Below are 14,551 nucleotides of genomic sequence, written 5' to 3'. Positions count from 1 at the left end.
CGTTTTTCAATCCAAAGGGCATAAACTTATAACAGTATAGCCCGAGCTCAGTTACAAATGCAGTCTTGTCCTAGATAGCAGGATCCATCCTAATCTGGTTGTATCCGGAATGGGCATCCAGAAAACTTAGCAACTCGTGCCTTGAGGTCGCGTCCACTAGGCGGTCAATCTTGGGCAGTGGGAACCAGTATTTTGGACAGGCTTTATTCAGTTCAGTGTAGTCGATGCACATGCGCCACTTGCTGTTGGCCTTCTTCACTAGAACGGGGTTGGCCACCCAGCTCGAGTAATGGACTTCCTTGATGAAATCTATCGCGAGGAGCTTCTCGACCTCCTCATCGACTACCCTCCATCGTTCTGGGGTGAGGTTGCATTTCTTTTGTCTTAAGTGCTTGACTATTTATGGGATTCGAGTTGGTCGCCTTGCAGGACCCTCCACACCGTAGTAAGTTGGGAACTTCATCGCTAAGTAGTAAGTGGACACTATCGCACGTAAAACATGTGTGATAGGCCAACCTACTATTGTAATGTAGGGGGACGGAGTCGTGACCACCAAGAATGTGTCCTCAAATCTTACAATGTTCGTCCACATGCCTGCCTCCATGGGTACTATGACTTGACCAATAGACTTGACTTATTCGCCATTGAACCCTACCAAGGGTGTATCTACTGGCTTCAGGTCGCTCTGCTGCAACTGCAATTTGTCGAAGGCCTCCTTGAAGAGTATGTCTGCTGAGCTGCCTGAGTCCACTAAAATGCGTTTCACCTCGAAGTCTTTGATCCTTAGCTTCACTACTAAAGCATCACCATGCGGGTATTAGATCCCGTGCGTGTCGTCCTCAATGAAGTAGATAGGTTCTTTGAGCCGAGGTCGCTTTGGTGGGTTTTCACCTTCATTCTCCAATTCGCGGACCGAAGTCCTCCCAACTACTGATGTACATCCCGCGATGATGGCCCGCCAGTGATCATATTGATCACTCTACGAATTGGCCTCTCCTTTGGTAGCTACCGAAGGTGGCTGCTCATTCTGCCTGTTAGTCTCAGGGGCATTCCTCCTCTGGTCCCCCTAACGATCTCTCTGTCGGTTTGCTTGTCCTCTCTCCTCTCGTAGAATGTAATTCTTTAGGTACCCACGACGGATAGCTCTTCGATCTCGTCGCGGAGATTCTTGCAATTTTCCGTGCTGTGTCCATGATCTCAGTGGACCCTCCACGTGGATTAGCCTAGGCAGCCATCTGACAAAGGAGGAGTCCTTAATGGCCATTAAGATCTCTCCTCTCTTAGGATTCAGAGGTTTGTAGTTCGTTCTCTTTACTAGTAGAGTCTTGGAACGTCAACCTGACTTGTGGCTGCACAAGGGGGACCTGCTTCTTCCCCTGCTCAGGGACTTACTCTTCTTTCTTTTCTGCCCACTGTTGCTCGTCCCTTCATTCTCTCTCTTCCTTTTTTTCAGTCGATGGATTATCATTCTTCTGGTTAATCTCCTCCTCAATATCGATGAACTGGTCTGCCAATTTAAGAAACTCAGTGATATCTTTTGGTTTGTTGGCTACCACATGCCATTTGAACTCTCTGTGGGTAATTCCCTTCTTTGCTACTATGAGACACACCGCTAGATCAAGGTCTGGTATCTGTAGGAAAAAGTCATTAAAGCGCTTGATGTAGCTTCTGATTGACTCCCCTTCCCTTTGAACCACGTTCAAGAGGCTCTCTTGCGACTTTGGGCATTTCTTGCTAGTAATGAAATGCACATTAAACAACTAGGCAAACTGTGCCCAATTCTTAATGGAGCCCGGTGCGAGGTTCCTGTACTAGTTCCGAACTACCCCCTGAATGTGGTGGAGAAGGCCACATACATGTAGGCTTCGTCAGCCCTGGCTAGGTGCATCTAAGACTGGAAAGAATCCACGTGATCATTGGGAGGTGGAGTCCGACCCCTGGGAGAGACTGGCACCTATGAGGTCCCCTCACCCTAATGGGGGGACCAACGGATGTTCTGTCTGGTTCCGGGCCGATTTTGGTTTTGGCTCTGGCGCAACCCTAGGTGCCGGGGTGGAATCGACTGTTGGTTCGGCTGCAATGGTGGGAACTGCTATTGATACTACTGGTATAGGTAGTACTGTTGATATTGTTGAAACTGTTGGACCTGTTGCATCTAGATCTGTATCGTTTGGATGCATTGAACAAGGTCATGAAATTGGAAGTGCTTGACTCTAGGGGGACCACAGATGGCTCAAAGAAAGTCACGCCACTAGGGGGAGCAGGACGCTCACTTGCGTGGTGCCCTGTGGTACAGACAATGATGAGACCCCTGAAGCTGTAAGGGGAGTAGTAAACTGGCCAATACATACCATGGGGCCTTGGAGGAAGGTTGATCGCTGATCTTGCCCCCTGGTGACATTAAACTCGATGCTTTTCCCGGTGTTACTGGAAGAACCCATTGAGGTTGGAGTGAAAACTAGAACTACAACTGGGATTGTAATGACCTTTTGATCAGTTCCTACAGACGACGCCAATTGATGTTGCGTGATCCGGAAGCTCCTAACTGGAGAATTGTCTGAACGTACTCACGTAACAAGCTGGATCAATTTGCAAAACAGTGCTCAGAGGAACTGGGGTGGAAAGCCTGGTGAGGTCGATTCGATGCTTAAGTCAGTATTCTGTATGTTTGCAAGCTAAGTATGAATGCTAGAGAGCTTGAATGTGAGTAATCACGCGTACCTTTGCCTTGAGGATCGATGCCCTTATATAGTTGAGTAGCCATGAACCTTACAAAAAGGCTCTAGGATCCCCGGGCTACATAGATAAGATCCATTCCGTTTCCGTAGGAGAGCAATGCGCCAGTTGATAAGGTTTACCACTTTTCTCCGATTCGAACTAGGTGAGGATGAGCCCTGTTATTAGACGTCGTGATCTCGGGAGATTTGAAGTCCGTTGGAGAAACTTCTGGAGTTGCTTACGTGGCGCTTCGGTTCTTTGGTCCCGAACTAGCACCTTGGATCTTTGGCTCCCGCCTAGCACTTCAGCCCTTTGGCCCCAAACTGAATTAGGTGCTGAGGTGCTCAAGGTCCCGAACTCCCGAGCTGCTAGTGAGGTTCCCTTGCTGAATTGTCACCCTACTGGCTGATCGTATCCACGTGTATCTTGGCCGTTAGATCGGGCCAAATTACCCGTCATCAATTCAGATATCAAGAAATTGGTGTATATTCAGGCGATAATCAAAGGAAACTTTACGCCTGTACCCAACCGCTCCATTCTTACCACCACGAGAGGCTATAGAGGACTGCACTATAGCTGGCTTCAGTGTTCCAGCCGGAACCCAGCTGATAGTGAATGTTTGGAAGATTCATCGAGACCCACGAGTGTTGCCAGATCCATTGGAGTTCCGTCCCGAGAAGTTTCTCACAAGCCACAAGGACGTCGATCTCAGGGGCCAGCATTTTGAATTTCTACCAATGTTGTTTGGCCTACAAATGTTGCATTTGACACTTGCTCGCCTGCTTCATGGGTTCGAGTTGGAACCCCACTTTGATGTGTCAATTGACTTCACCATCGCCAAAGGATGTCCTCCTTAGGCCACGTCTCTCTTCCTGTGTATATGGATTCTAAATTAATGTGCGTACGAGTGTATGCATTAGGTTTGAGATCAGCGTATGCTATGCTATGTGGTTATTTTCGTTTGTATTTGATTTGTTTTCAAAACTAAGATAAAGTGGTTGATAAAGTTTTTATGAAATTTATTAACAAGTAGATGCTACTAGGGCCACATCAATGTAACAGTAAATAAATTCTTAATCATTAAGGTAAACGTTAAAATGAAAGTTTCTTCAACAATTGATGCATACCAATATTATATAAGAATAAAATTTATCAATACGTATGCATACAAAGATATACCAAACACCGCCATGATTGCAACCATTGGTTGGAGTTATCCTTTTATCTAAAGTTCAATGATATTTAAAAGCCAGTTAAATTCTAACAAAATACTACTATGTACTTTTATCAATTAGCGATTGTTAAACGATAAAAATGAAAGTAATGGCATTGGGGGCCTGTCAACAATTTAAGCCCACGTTATGGTAATAATGTCTTGAGTCCATAATAGCAAGACCCAAAAGGACCATAGCCTTTTTTTTCTCCTTGTACAAAGGGGGATTATCCAAGTAGCTACACAAGACGAGGGTTGCTCGACCCCAACAATTAACTAGCGGGAATTTGTTTGATGCATGGGATTTATTAAGAGAAATCTAAATAATAGAAAGGGTTATATATTAAAACACCCCTTATAGTTTTATGGATTTACTAAAATTTATCCTATAGTTAGCATTTTACTAAAACACCATTTATAATTTATAATGGATTTAATCAATCTTCCGGTAGATGATATTAGAAAATGACAGTGTTGACCCTAATGTTCATTCAAATAAATTTAATCAAAAGAGAATAAAAATAAAAATAATACCATTTTTGCCCTTAATAAGACATGGGCAACCACTCTATCGGATATATTTGGTTAATTTTGTTTTTTATACAAAAATGTATTAGGGGTATTTTTGGAATAAAAAATCATGGGCCTAATGGTAAAACAAACACTCTTTAATGAAACGTTGATTAAGTAAATAAGTTGTAAAATATATGGGATGTTTTAGTGAAATAGAAACTATAAGATAGGTTTAAGTAAATATGTAAAACTATAAAGTGTGTAGGAATGGCAATGGGTCAGGGGTACATATTCCCTGTCCCCGACCCCGATTTTGAAATTAACTCCCACCTCCGATCCCCAACGGGGATGGGTTCCCCGTGGGGACCCGAATCCCCAAAATGTTTTCAGATAATAGTATTTTAAAATAAATTTATTAAAATAAATAAAAATTTTAAATTGTAAATAATGTTTTGAATATGTTTTTAATATAAACTATATAATAGTATATTTAATATAAATAACATTATATATATATATATATATATAATCGGGGTTAGGGTGGGGCGGGGACTTCAATCCCCATCCCCGACCCCAACCCCGACCTCGACCGGGGATTCCTATTAATCACCGCCCTCACCCCTGCCCCGGCCCCGCCAAAACAATCCCCAGCCCCATTGGGTCGAGGAAATCAGGTCCCCGTTGGGGATGGGGAAAATTGCCATCCCTAAAAGTGTGTTCTAATAAATGACCCTAATAGAAACACATAAGAGTATAAAATTATTTTATATCTTCAACTTTTTAAATAAGTAATAATTATTCATATTTTATATACTACTTTTATTAAAATTTTTATAATACAAAAATAACAATAATTAATTTCAGTTACGTTTATTTATCAAACTGATGAAACTGACCAACTTGATTAATAGGGTTGTTCACGGGTCGGGTTGCATCAATTTATTGTTGTTTTTCCAACCAACCCGACTTGGTTAGGTTGCCTGAAAATGAAATCGAAACCGACCCTGTGTTAGGCAAAACCGACCTGGTTGGTTTGAGTCAGTTCGGGTCGGTTTGGGTTGGTTTGAGTGCTTGAGTTGAAGGGCTAAGGGAGTAAGGGCAGACCAAGTTAGAAGTTACCAAGAAAAGAGAAAGTCAAATTATGTTAAAAAAAGAAGACTGAAATTTGGAATTTTAAAGAAGGCTTCTAATCTAAGTAAAAAGGACACCTAATTATAATTACCTATTTGGTGTAAAGGACCTTAGAGAATAGGAATGGCATTAATGGCATTCCTTGTCTTGCAATGCTTGCCATTAATGGCATTCCTAAAGAGAAGACTAAAAAGTAGAAACTATAAGTAACTAGAAAGTAGAAACTAAGTTAGGTACTAAGTACTAAGTACCAATTAGGAACTAATTCGGTTAAGGTTGGTACGGTTTATGCTTTTTAGTAACCCGAAACCGACCGACACTAAAGAAAACTCAACCGACTCGGGTTGGGTCGGACTGGGTTGGTCGGTTTGGGTCTTCTTATAAACAGCCCTACCTATTAACTCGACTCGAGTTGGTCGATTTTCTAGTATTTTAGGTTGGCTTTGGTTAAAAAATTTCCCAATTCGACCAAGTTGGATCAGTTTCACTTTGGCCATTTGTAAACCGACCAAAATCGACACAAACCAATACAACTTGTGTGGGTCGGTTTTCATAAAAGGTTAGTTGGTTTCAGCTGACCAACTCCCTAATATGACCAAATCGAACCAACTCATGAATACTCATAATTTCAACTAAATTAAAAGTTTGATCTCTAATAAATAACAATAGTTTAATCTCCAATAATTATAGAAAATTTATAGAAAAAATACACAATTATTGAAAATATATTGATAATAAAAAATACAATAATTTCAAAATTAAAAAAAATATACAATAAGTACTAAAAATATATTAACTTAGTCAATAAATAGTTTAATCTCTACTAAATATTAATTAATAACTTATAAAAAAATAAAATAAATACAATAAATTAATTTTAAAAATTTCAATAATTGTAACTTAATCTCCAATAATTATTGAAAGTTTTCTATTAAATAACAAAACAAAATAAATTTATACATAATCGTTGAAAATACATTTATCACAAAAGACAATAATATTAATTTTAGTATATGTAACTATATAATAAATACATATTAAGAGTTTAAAATTATTATTAATAAATATTATTATTTTGAAAGTTATTTTCTCAAATTATTACTTGACATAAGTGAAATTAATTATTTACAATATTATGTAAAAATAATAAATTATTATTAATTTCAATATTATGTTATAATTATTTTCCCTAATTTTAGAATTATTTTAAATTTATTACATAACTTCTTTATATTAACTATTTAAAATCTAGTTATGTTAAATATTTTTATTTAAAATATTTAGTTATTTAAATATTTAAATAATCTATAAAATATTAATTTTTTTTGTTATTTTAATTTTATTTATTTAAAGCTATTACATATTATTAAATATTTGAAATGCATTTAAATTGATAATCTGTAAAAAACATAATTTAAATTGTTAGTACATAATTTTGTGATATATTTTGTAAAAATATAATTTTTTTTGTGTTTTGAATAAATATTTCAAATTTATAATATAATTTTGTTAGAATATTTAAATAATTCTTAATTTTTTTTAATCCAAACTTTCTTTAGATAGATAAAGATAAGAAGTATGGGAGATGATAAATAGGAATTAGAGGTAATTTAGGAGAGAAACACCCTATTAAATTTGAGATAATTTTGGAGATAAATAGGAATTAGAGATAATTTAGAAGATAAATAGGAATTAGAGATAATTTTAGAGAAAGCGAGGGATAGTGGGGAGGTAGTTTAGGAGAAATTTTAAGAGAAGAGATTATTTAGGTTATTGGGAAAGTACATCTCATTGGTTGTTTAAAAAATGACTTGGAATTAAAAATAAAAAATTAAAAAAAAAGAAAAAAATAAATAAATAACTTCTCTGAAAGGAGAGCTATGCTGACATGGCAAGACCAATTTTAATCTATATATAAGACGCCCTGAGTAGATATTACGTGCTAGCCAGTCCGCGCATTTGTTAGCTTCTCTATATATGCAATGTAAGGAAACTCCATGAAACACACGGAGCATTCACTAATGAAATTTTTTATCCTCCAAGGGGGCACCATCGAGTTCTTCAAGCAATCAATGGCAAGCTTTGAGTCTACCTCAGTGGTGATCGGAACGTCTTTGAAGTTGATGGTGAGGTTGATGGCTTCCCATGCAGCCCAGGCTTCCGTAGTGTTGATCGTATAGTAACTCCAATTAGGTAGGCTTTCAGGTGGAGGATCTTGTCAAGGTGGTTGAGAGCAGTGCATGCAATGGCACAGTTACCATCCGAGTCATACGAGACACCAAAATTGATTTTAATGGAGCCTTTCAGTTGGGAACTTCCAGACAACCTGTACCCAACATTTACATGCTTTCCTTCCCTCACTGTTTAAGCCAAGGTTTTTAAAATTGACCCGGAGCACGAATCAGTCAGGGGTCCGATTCTTGGATCGAACGGTTCGATCATTAGAATCAAATGAATGGTCCGCTTTGACAAAAAAATAAAAATAAAAATAAAAAAAATAAAAAAAAATGAACAAAACAATTTGAACGGTTCTAATGATTGGAACGATTAACCTCCTGGATCAGCGATTTATTGACTAAAATCAATGATTTTTGATAAAAAATATGGTTTTGGGGAAAAACGAAACCAGTCTCCTAACCAGTTCCTGATTTATCCAATCCGACCGTCCGGTCCGATTTTAAAAACCTTGATTTAAGCTAATAAGGGAATAAGGGCAGGGTATGGTGTTGTTCAAGAGCTTTTCATTCATGACCTTCCATATGAACCAAAGATATATAGCAATTTTCTCTTTTCTCAAATATGCATTTATTAGCTTTCATGATCCCACCAACTTCGAATCGATTGGTATTAGCATTAGGCTCAGGGACAACACTCAATATTAATGTTTAAACCTCTATTAATAAGTCTATTTTTAGTGGGGAGGAACATGTACATAAAAGCTTTCAGTTAAGGGGAAGGTTTAGGATCCAAACACTTTTCAGAGATTTGTCAAAAAGCCCTGTTCTCTCTCTATTAACCTTATATTTCTCGATGTAAGTTGAACTGACTGAGAATTTACCGAAAGAGGTAAATCTCCACATAAGCTGATCGCCCAGATAGGTTAAAGGGATTACAATAGGTTTTATAAGATGTTACAGTGTTTTCAAAACCAGACCGGACCGGATGGTCGGACCGGGAAAACCGGGAACTGGTCACCTGACCGGTTCTTCTTTCTTTCAAAACCGTTTTTCCTTCAAAACCGTTGATTTTGGTCAGCAAATCGTTGAACCAGCCAGTTAACCGTTCAAACCGTTTTGACCATTTTCCAACTTTTTAAAATTTTTTATTTTTTTTGTCAGAACGGGCCAGCCATTCAGGTTGAACGATCGGACCATTTGAACCGATAACCGAACCCCTGACCAGTTCATTTTAAAAACCATGAGATGCCAAGCTCGGCTTGGGACCAAAGTTCTAATGAGCTCTTCATTCCATATCAATCTATTTTGGTCATTGGCATTGCAAATTGGCATATCCAAATCTTTAACATTTCTTGATTAACTTCATTAATCTAAGGGCCGTTTCCTGCCCAATTATCTGTCCAAAATCTAACGTTCTTGCCATCTCCAATGTTCCACCCCATTCCTCTTTTAATAAGATCTTGGGCTGAAAGAATACCCTTCAAAGCCCATGAAACCCCCTTATTTGGACAAACAGACTTTGCCTCTTTATCAATAGAAAATGTGCAAGCTCAAGCCTGAGCCTTGTTTGACCATCGGCCTAGATCTTGAGTTCGAGCCCAGCCCTTATATAAAGCCTGAAGCCTGACCTATATATAAAATGTCTTATTTTCAGTTTACTTTTATAAACTAATATTATATTAATATAGTACTAATTTAATAAATTAATAAGCTAATATTTATTTCATAATAATAAATTAATAGTTATTAATAATTTAAGAAACAAATATATATTATATAATAACATAAATGTTTTTTATTATATATAATAGTATTGGGTTGGGCTCGGGCTCGGGCCAGGCTTATTTGAGAAAGCTTGAGCCCGGTCCAAAAAATGATCGGGTCTGGCATTTAAAGCCCAAGCCTGAGCCCACAGGCCTGAAGTTTTGTCCAAGCCTTACAAATAATGTGTCAGGTCAAGTTGGGCTGTCGGGCTTCCGGACCCATGAATAGGTCTACTTGTACCCACCCTCGCCCAAAGGTTTTCTCTATTGGTCATGATCTTCCCAACCAATTTGGCCGGGAGGGCTCTATTGATCCATTTGATATTTTTAATCCCTAAACTACCCCACTCTTTTGGAGTACAATTCCTTCCCTAGTTAACTAGATGGAGAGGTTTCCTATCACTTGACTTTGACCAAACAAATTTCTTTGCATTTTTTTAAATCATTTATTATGTCTAATAGAATTTTAAAATACCTCATCACAAAATGGGGGATCATATTAGTACCTAAGTTAACCAAACTGATTGCCAGTAAGAAATGAAGTGTTCTTCTTCCAAGGCTAGTTGGGTTCGATCCTTGTTAAATCTTGCTAATATGACTATATTCCAGCTTCACTTCATTATTGTGTTTGGTTGATTATAACAACAATATCATTTTAATTTATTCTTTATTTTTTCTTATTATTATCATGGTTTTATATAATATGTACATGTATTTTATTTAATATTTCAGGTTAACAACCATATTTTTTCTTTTTTTCCAAATTTTGCATCTATGATTTCTGTTCTCATTAAACAACCATATAATTTAACTTAATTTTTGTTAATGATTGTAGTCATTACTTCGGTAGAGATGACATTTTTTCCCAAGTAATAGGAGAAGATCGACATGGCCGTGTTCGGACATATGGTTTAGGTCCCACCCCTAATGATTTGTGGGGTACATCACATACACGGTCTCGGCAATCCATCTACAATTTATGTTGCTCAAAAAGCACGCGAGGATCAAATGCAAATGGAAATTAAAAATTGCAAGGACATGATCGAAGCACAATACCAAAGGATTTAACACTTGGAGGCAACGTTGGCAACCATAGTCTCCTCATTAAATGCTTTTAATACTCATACAACCCATAATGTGGCACCTTCCCCTCAATTGCATTCTTCATCCTCAAGCCATTTACCTCAAACTCCCATGTAATTAAATAAAGTGTATAAGATGATTTTATCATTACCTATGTTATAAACTCTTAACATTATTTCTTTAAACAATGCCTTAATAGGTTGCTTCTGCCCCACCAACCTTAGGTGGCCAACATCATGGAACATAGAGATCCAGCCCTCTCTCTCTCTCTCTGTGGATTTCTACTTACTGGGTTAAGAGTATTATGTTCCTTGAAGCTTTCTTCGAGAAAGGCTGATTGTTCTGTGGAGAGTCTTAGCTTCTTCCTAGTTTGGCCGTTCTCCTCCTCGTCACTGGCTCTTGAGGCCACTCTCTCCTCCTCGTCACTGGCTCTTGAGGATGCTCTCTCCTCCTCGTCTCTGGCTCTTAAGGAGTCTCAGCTTCTTCCTAGCTTTAAACAACGCCTGCCCATATTCAAAATTTTCCCATTTGACGGCGAACCAAGCGATACTCGAAGCGACCGAGACGGCGAATTGGATATACATTGTCGACTCCAGAATAGTTAAAGGAGTTCAGTGGGCGCGCTCCTCCAAGCCCTGGCAACTCGGTCCATTAGGAAACCCTCTAGCATCCGAATATCCGGCATTCCTGCTCCTGCACTCGGGGATCACCGGCAGAATCTCTGTCCGCTACTAGCAATCGTTTCCGTGATTTCGTCAATCTTCTTGATCTAAATTTTGAGCTCAAGCCTATCTTGATGCTGATTCACGAGCTTAACGAATCAAGGTTTCGAATTGACACGGGCGAAGTTTTGGCAGTGAATTTCATGCTTCAGTTGTATAACCTGTTGGATGAGACAATAGTTGCTATGGAGAGGGCTTTGCGGTTGGCGAAATCTCTGAAGCCCAAGGGAGTGGATTTGAATCTGTGGCTCTATGAGTCAGGCAAAGATTCTTTTATGGAACTACAATTACAGTGAGGAGGACGCAATCATTCTTCGGGACGGACCATGTTCAAACTTAGAGACTTATAGATATGGCCGATACCCATTCTGAATTCTATATTTCTATCTAACTGCTAGAGACGAGAATTCTGAAAATCTGAATCCAGAGTTGTAGTTATTAGGCCAATCTACAGTCTAAACTCCATTAATTCTGCCATTATAACCAGAGGACCAGAACGCAGAGAGTAGGGCTGGGTTTGAGTCGAGCCAAGCCGAATAGTACCAAGCTCGAGACTATTCTACAAGTCTCGAGTTCGAATTCGAGCTCGAGCTCGGTTCGAATTCGAGCTCGAGCTCGGTTCGAGCCAAAACCTTGAGCTCAAGCTTGGCTTGAGTCAAGAGTTCATAAGCTCGAGTTTGGCTTGGCTCGATTCGTTTTATATTTTATAAAAATATTTTATTATAAAAATATTTAGAAAAAATACTTTATAAAAGTAAAAATTATATATAAAACTTTTTTTATTTTATATTTAAAAAAATTAAGAACTATAATAATTAATAATTATAATATTTTTATTATATATATTATATATATTAAATATCAAATATATATATATATATATATATATATATATATATATATATATATATATATATATATATATCGAGCTGGCTTGCAAGCCTCACGAGTCGAATTCTAATAGGCTTGAGCTCGGCTCATTTAATAATCGAGCCATTGAATTGGACTCGAGCTAACTGAACCGAATCGAGCTTTTCACGAGTCGAGCTCGAGCAGCTCATGAACAACTTGGCTCATTGTCACCCCTACCTATCAGAGATCATTCAAAGTTATTGTCGCTGTTAACCAGAGGACCTCTTTATCCTTCTTTTTTAATGCCTGAACTCCACTGTCCAAAGAGGGGGAACACAACACGTAAATTCCGTTTCAGGTGATTGAGCTACAACAGCAGCAGCATCACTCACCCTGTTGAACGGCGGTGGATGGATCGCTGTTGGGGATGAATCTACTAGTGGTGGGGTGGGGGTGAAGGTGGAGGTGGCGGAAGCAATGGGTCTCACGTCTGGACTTGAGCTTGGAGCATGTTGGGATTTTTCTAGGTATCTGAGAAGACAAGCCGATTGAGGTCGGACGGGGAAGGAGAGGAGAGGTTGAGCTGACTAGAACTAGAAACAAAGGGATGTCCACCGTAGAGAGAGAACTTGTGGTTGTGCCATGCGTCACAGCTGGAGGGGTGAAATAGGTGTTTTGAAAAATATTATCATCAGTTTAATGTTTTTCATCTTAGTCGTTGATGGAAGGGAGGTTTTTGTCGATTTTCTTTTTTTTAATAGAAAGGAGGATTTTGCTAAAGTTAAACTATAGGGAAGGATTGAGTTTAATACAACTTCTTCATATAGTCAATTAAATCGATTTTGAATAAAACAAAACTTGTACAAACTTGACTCATTGACATCCCTACTCCCAATTTAAGCCGCCCAATAAAAATATAAAATAAATCTAGACACAACTTGTTTTGTGGATGCCATAACCCAAAGGATTGAGTTAATACCATCTATTAAAGTGAAATTTTGTTTTCTAATGTAGTTATTGATGTCTTAAATACCTCTATGACTACAATTTGTACGATTGTTTGTGTCACAATTCACAACAGTTGTAGAATACCTGTTGCCAATACATCGATTTGGAACAACACTTATCAATTGTTGCTAAAAATTGTATTTTGGCAACAACAACCTGCAACTGTAATATAGTGACTGTTGCCAAAGGTCAATTTTCTTGTAGTCCTCTGCTTTCCCTAGGCATCTCGTCCTTACTCTGTCCGACTGTCTATGATACAGTACCCCAATTACTAGTTGGAATTTTGCGATCAACTTGTTGTCTTGTGTCCCTATGGTCTTACTCTTTAGCTTCTAAATTATTTCGTGCCTCCATTCATCCGTTATTATTTTATCTTCTTCTTCTATCCAATCCCTCAAAGTGACAGTTGATTATTTGTCGATTGACTAGATGGTGATCTTTATTGTCTTCATGCTAGCTTGTATCTTGGACCCTAAGGTGGCTAGTGCGTCAACGAACCTATTTTTTGCTCTATTTTGGTGTTTGAAGTCTACCTCTAGGTTGCAAAGTAGCTTCTGCATCAGGGTTCTATATGGCAGAATCGTTACCTCCTTTACTGTTGTGCTTCCATCAATCTGGCCAATCACCAATTTAGCATCACCAATCACCTTTATCTTCTTTGCACCATTTTCTATTGCATTGATTGGACCTAGGACTAAGGCTTCATATTCAACTATGTTGTGAGAGCAAGGGAACTGGAGTTTGATGGAGTAGGCAGACGTTTGTCTATCGAGTGAGGTTAGGGTAACCCTTGCACCGGCCGAGGTGCTAGTGCCACTCCTGTCGAAGGTTAGGACCCACTCATTGCTTTCGGCCACAGAAATCATGGGTATGTCTTTGGGTACTTCATTTGATATAGGGAAGTCACCACTTGATAGAAATGTGGCCAATAGATCTGTTGCTGCTTGACACTTGATAGCCCTTGGCTGGGTGTACTCTATCATATACTCATTGAGTTGCATCATCCACTTGACAAGTCTACCAGAGAGTGGAGGTCTGTCCATGAAGAACTTGATGGGGTTGTTCTGTGCGATGAGCCTGACTTTTTGGCCTAGGATGTATTGCCTAAAATTTTGTGTAGCGAAAACCAGTGCTAGACACTGTTGTTCCATGTGGGAGTAATTTTTCTTGGCTGGTTTGAGAGTCCTACTGGCATGACTTTCTTGGCAAAAAAAGATAGCATGTATATGTATTATGATGACTTTCTTGGCAAAAAAAGATAGCATGTATATGTATTCGAAAGAGAAGCATTCGACAATGGTTATAGATCACGATAATGTCACCTTTTCATTCTTAGCAGACAATATAAATCATAATTTATAAAGTCATACA

At 38.5% G+C, this 14,551-nt stretch overlaps 1 protein-coding gene across 1 annotated transcript; it reads right to left on the bottom strand.

The window, feature by feature from the left end:
• Window positions 1–1,427: 1,427 nt before the first annotated feature.
• Window positions 1,428–14,331, bottom strand: LOC148880944 (uncharacterized). The gene is made up of 2 exons (XM_088977648.1): window positions 13,768–14,331; window positions 1,428–1,631 (listed from the first exon to the last, which is right to left on the bottom strand). Exons 1-2 carry the CDS (start codon window positions 14,329–14,331, stop codon window positions 1,428–1,430), a joined length of 768 nt encoding a protein of 255 aa, XP_088833774.1.
• Between the last annotated feature and the right edge of the window lie 220 nt (window positions 14,332–14,551).

The sequence above is a fragment of the Nelumbo lutea genome, chromosome 1 (genome assembly GCF_056320005.1).
Source record: "Nelumbo lutea isolate HS-2025 chromosome 1, American lotus-T2T, whole genome shotgun sequence".
Taxonomy (NCBI): Eukaryota; Viridiplantae; Streptophyta; class Magnoliopsida; order Proteales; family Nelumbonaceae; genus Nelumbo; species Nelumbo lutea.
This window is presented reverse-complemented; position numbering and strand designations above follow the sequence as displayed.

Coding starts and splice junctions, on each gene's coding strand:
- LOC148880944 (XM_088977648.1), bottom strand. CDS start 14,331: ATGGAACAACAGTGTCTAGCACTGGTTTTCGCTACACAAAATTTTAGG. Junction 1,632..13,767: donor GAAGCACAACAGTAAAGGAG/GTAACGATTCTG, acceptor TTTTTCCTACAG/ATACCAGACCTTGATCTAGC.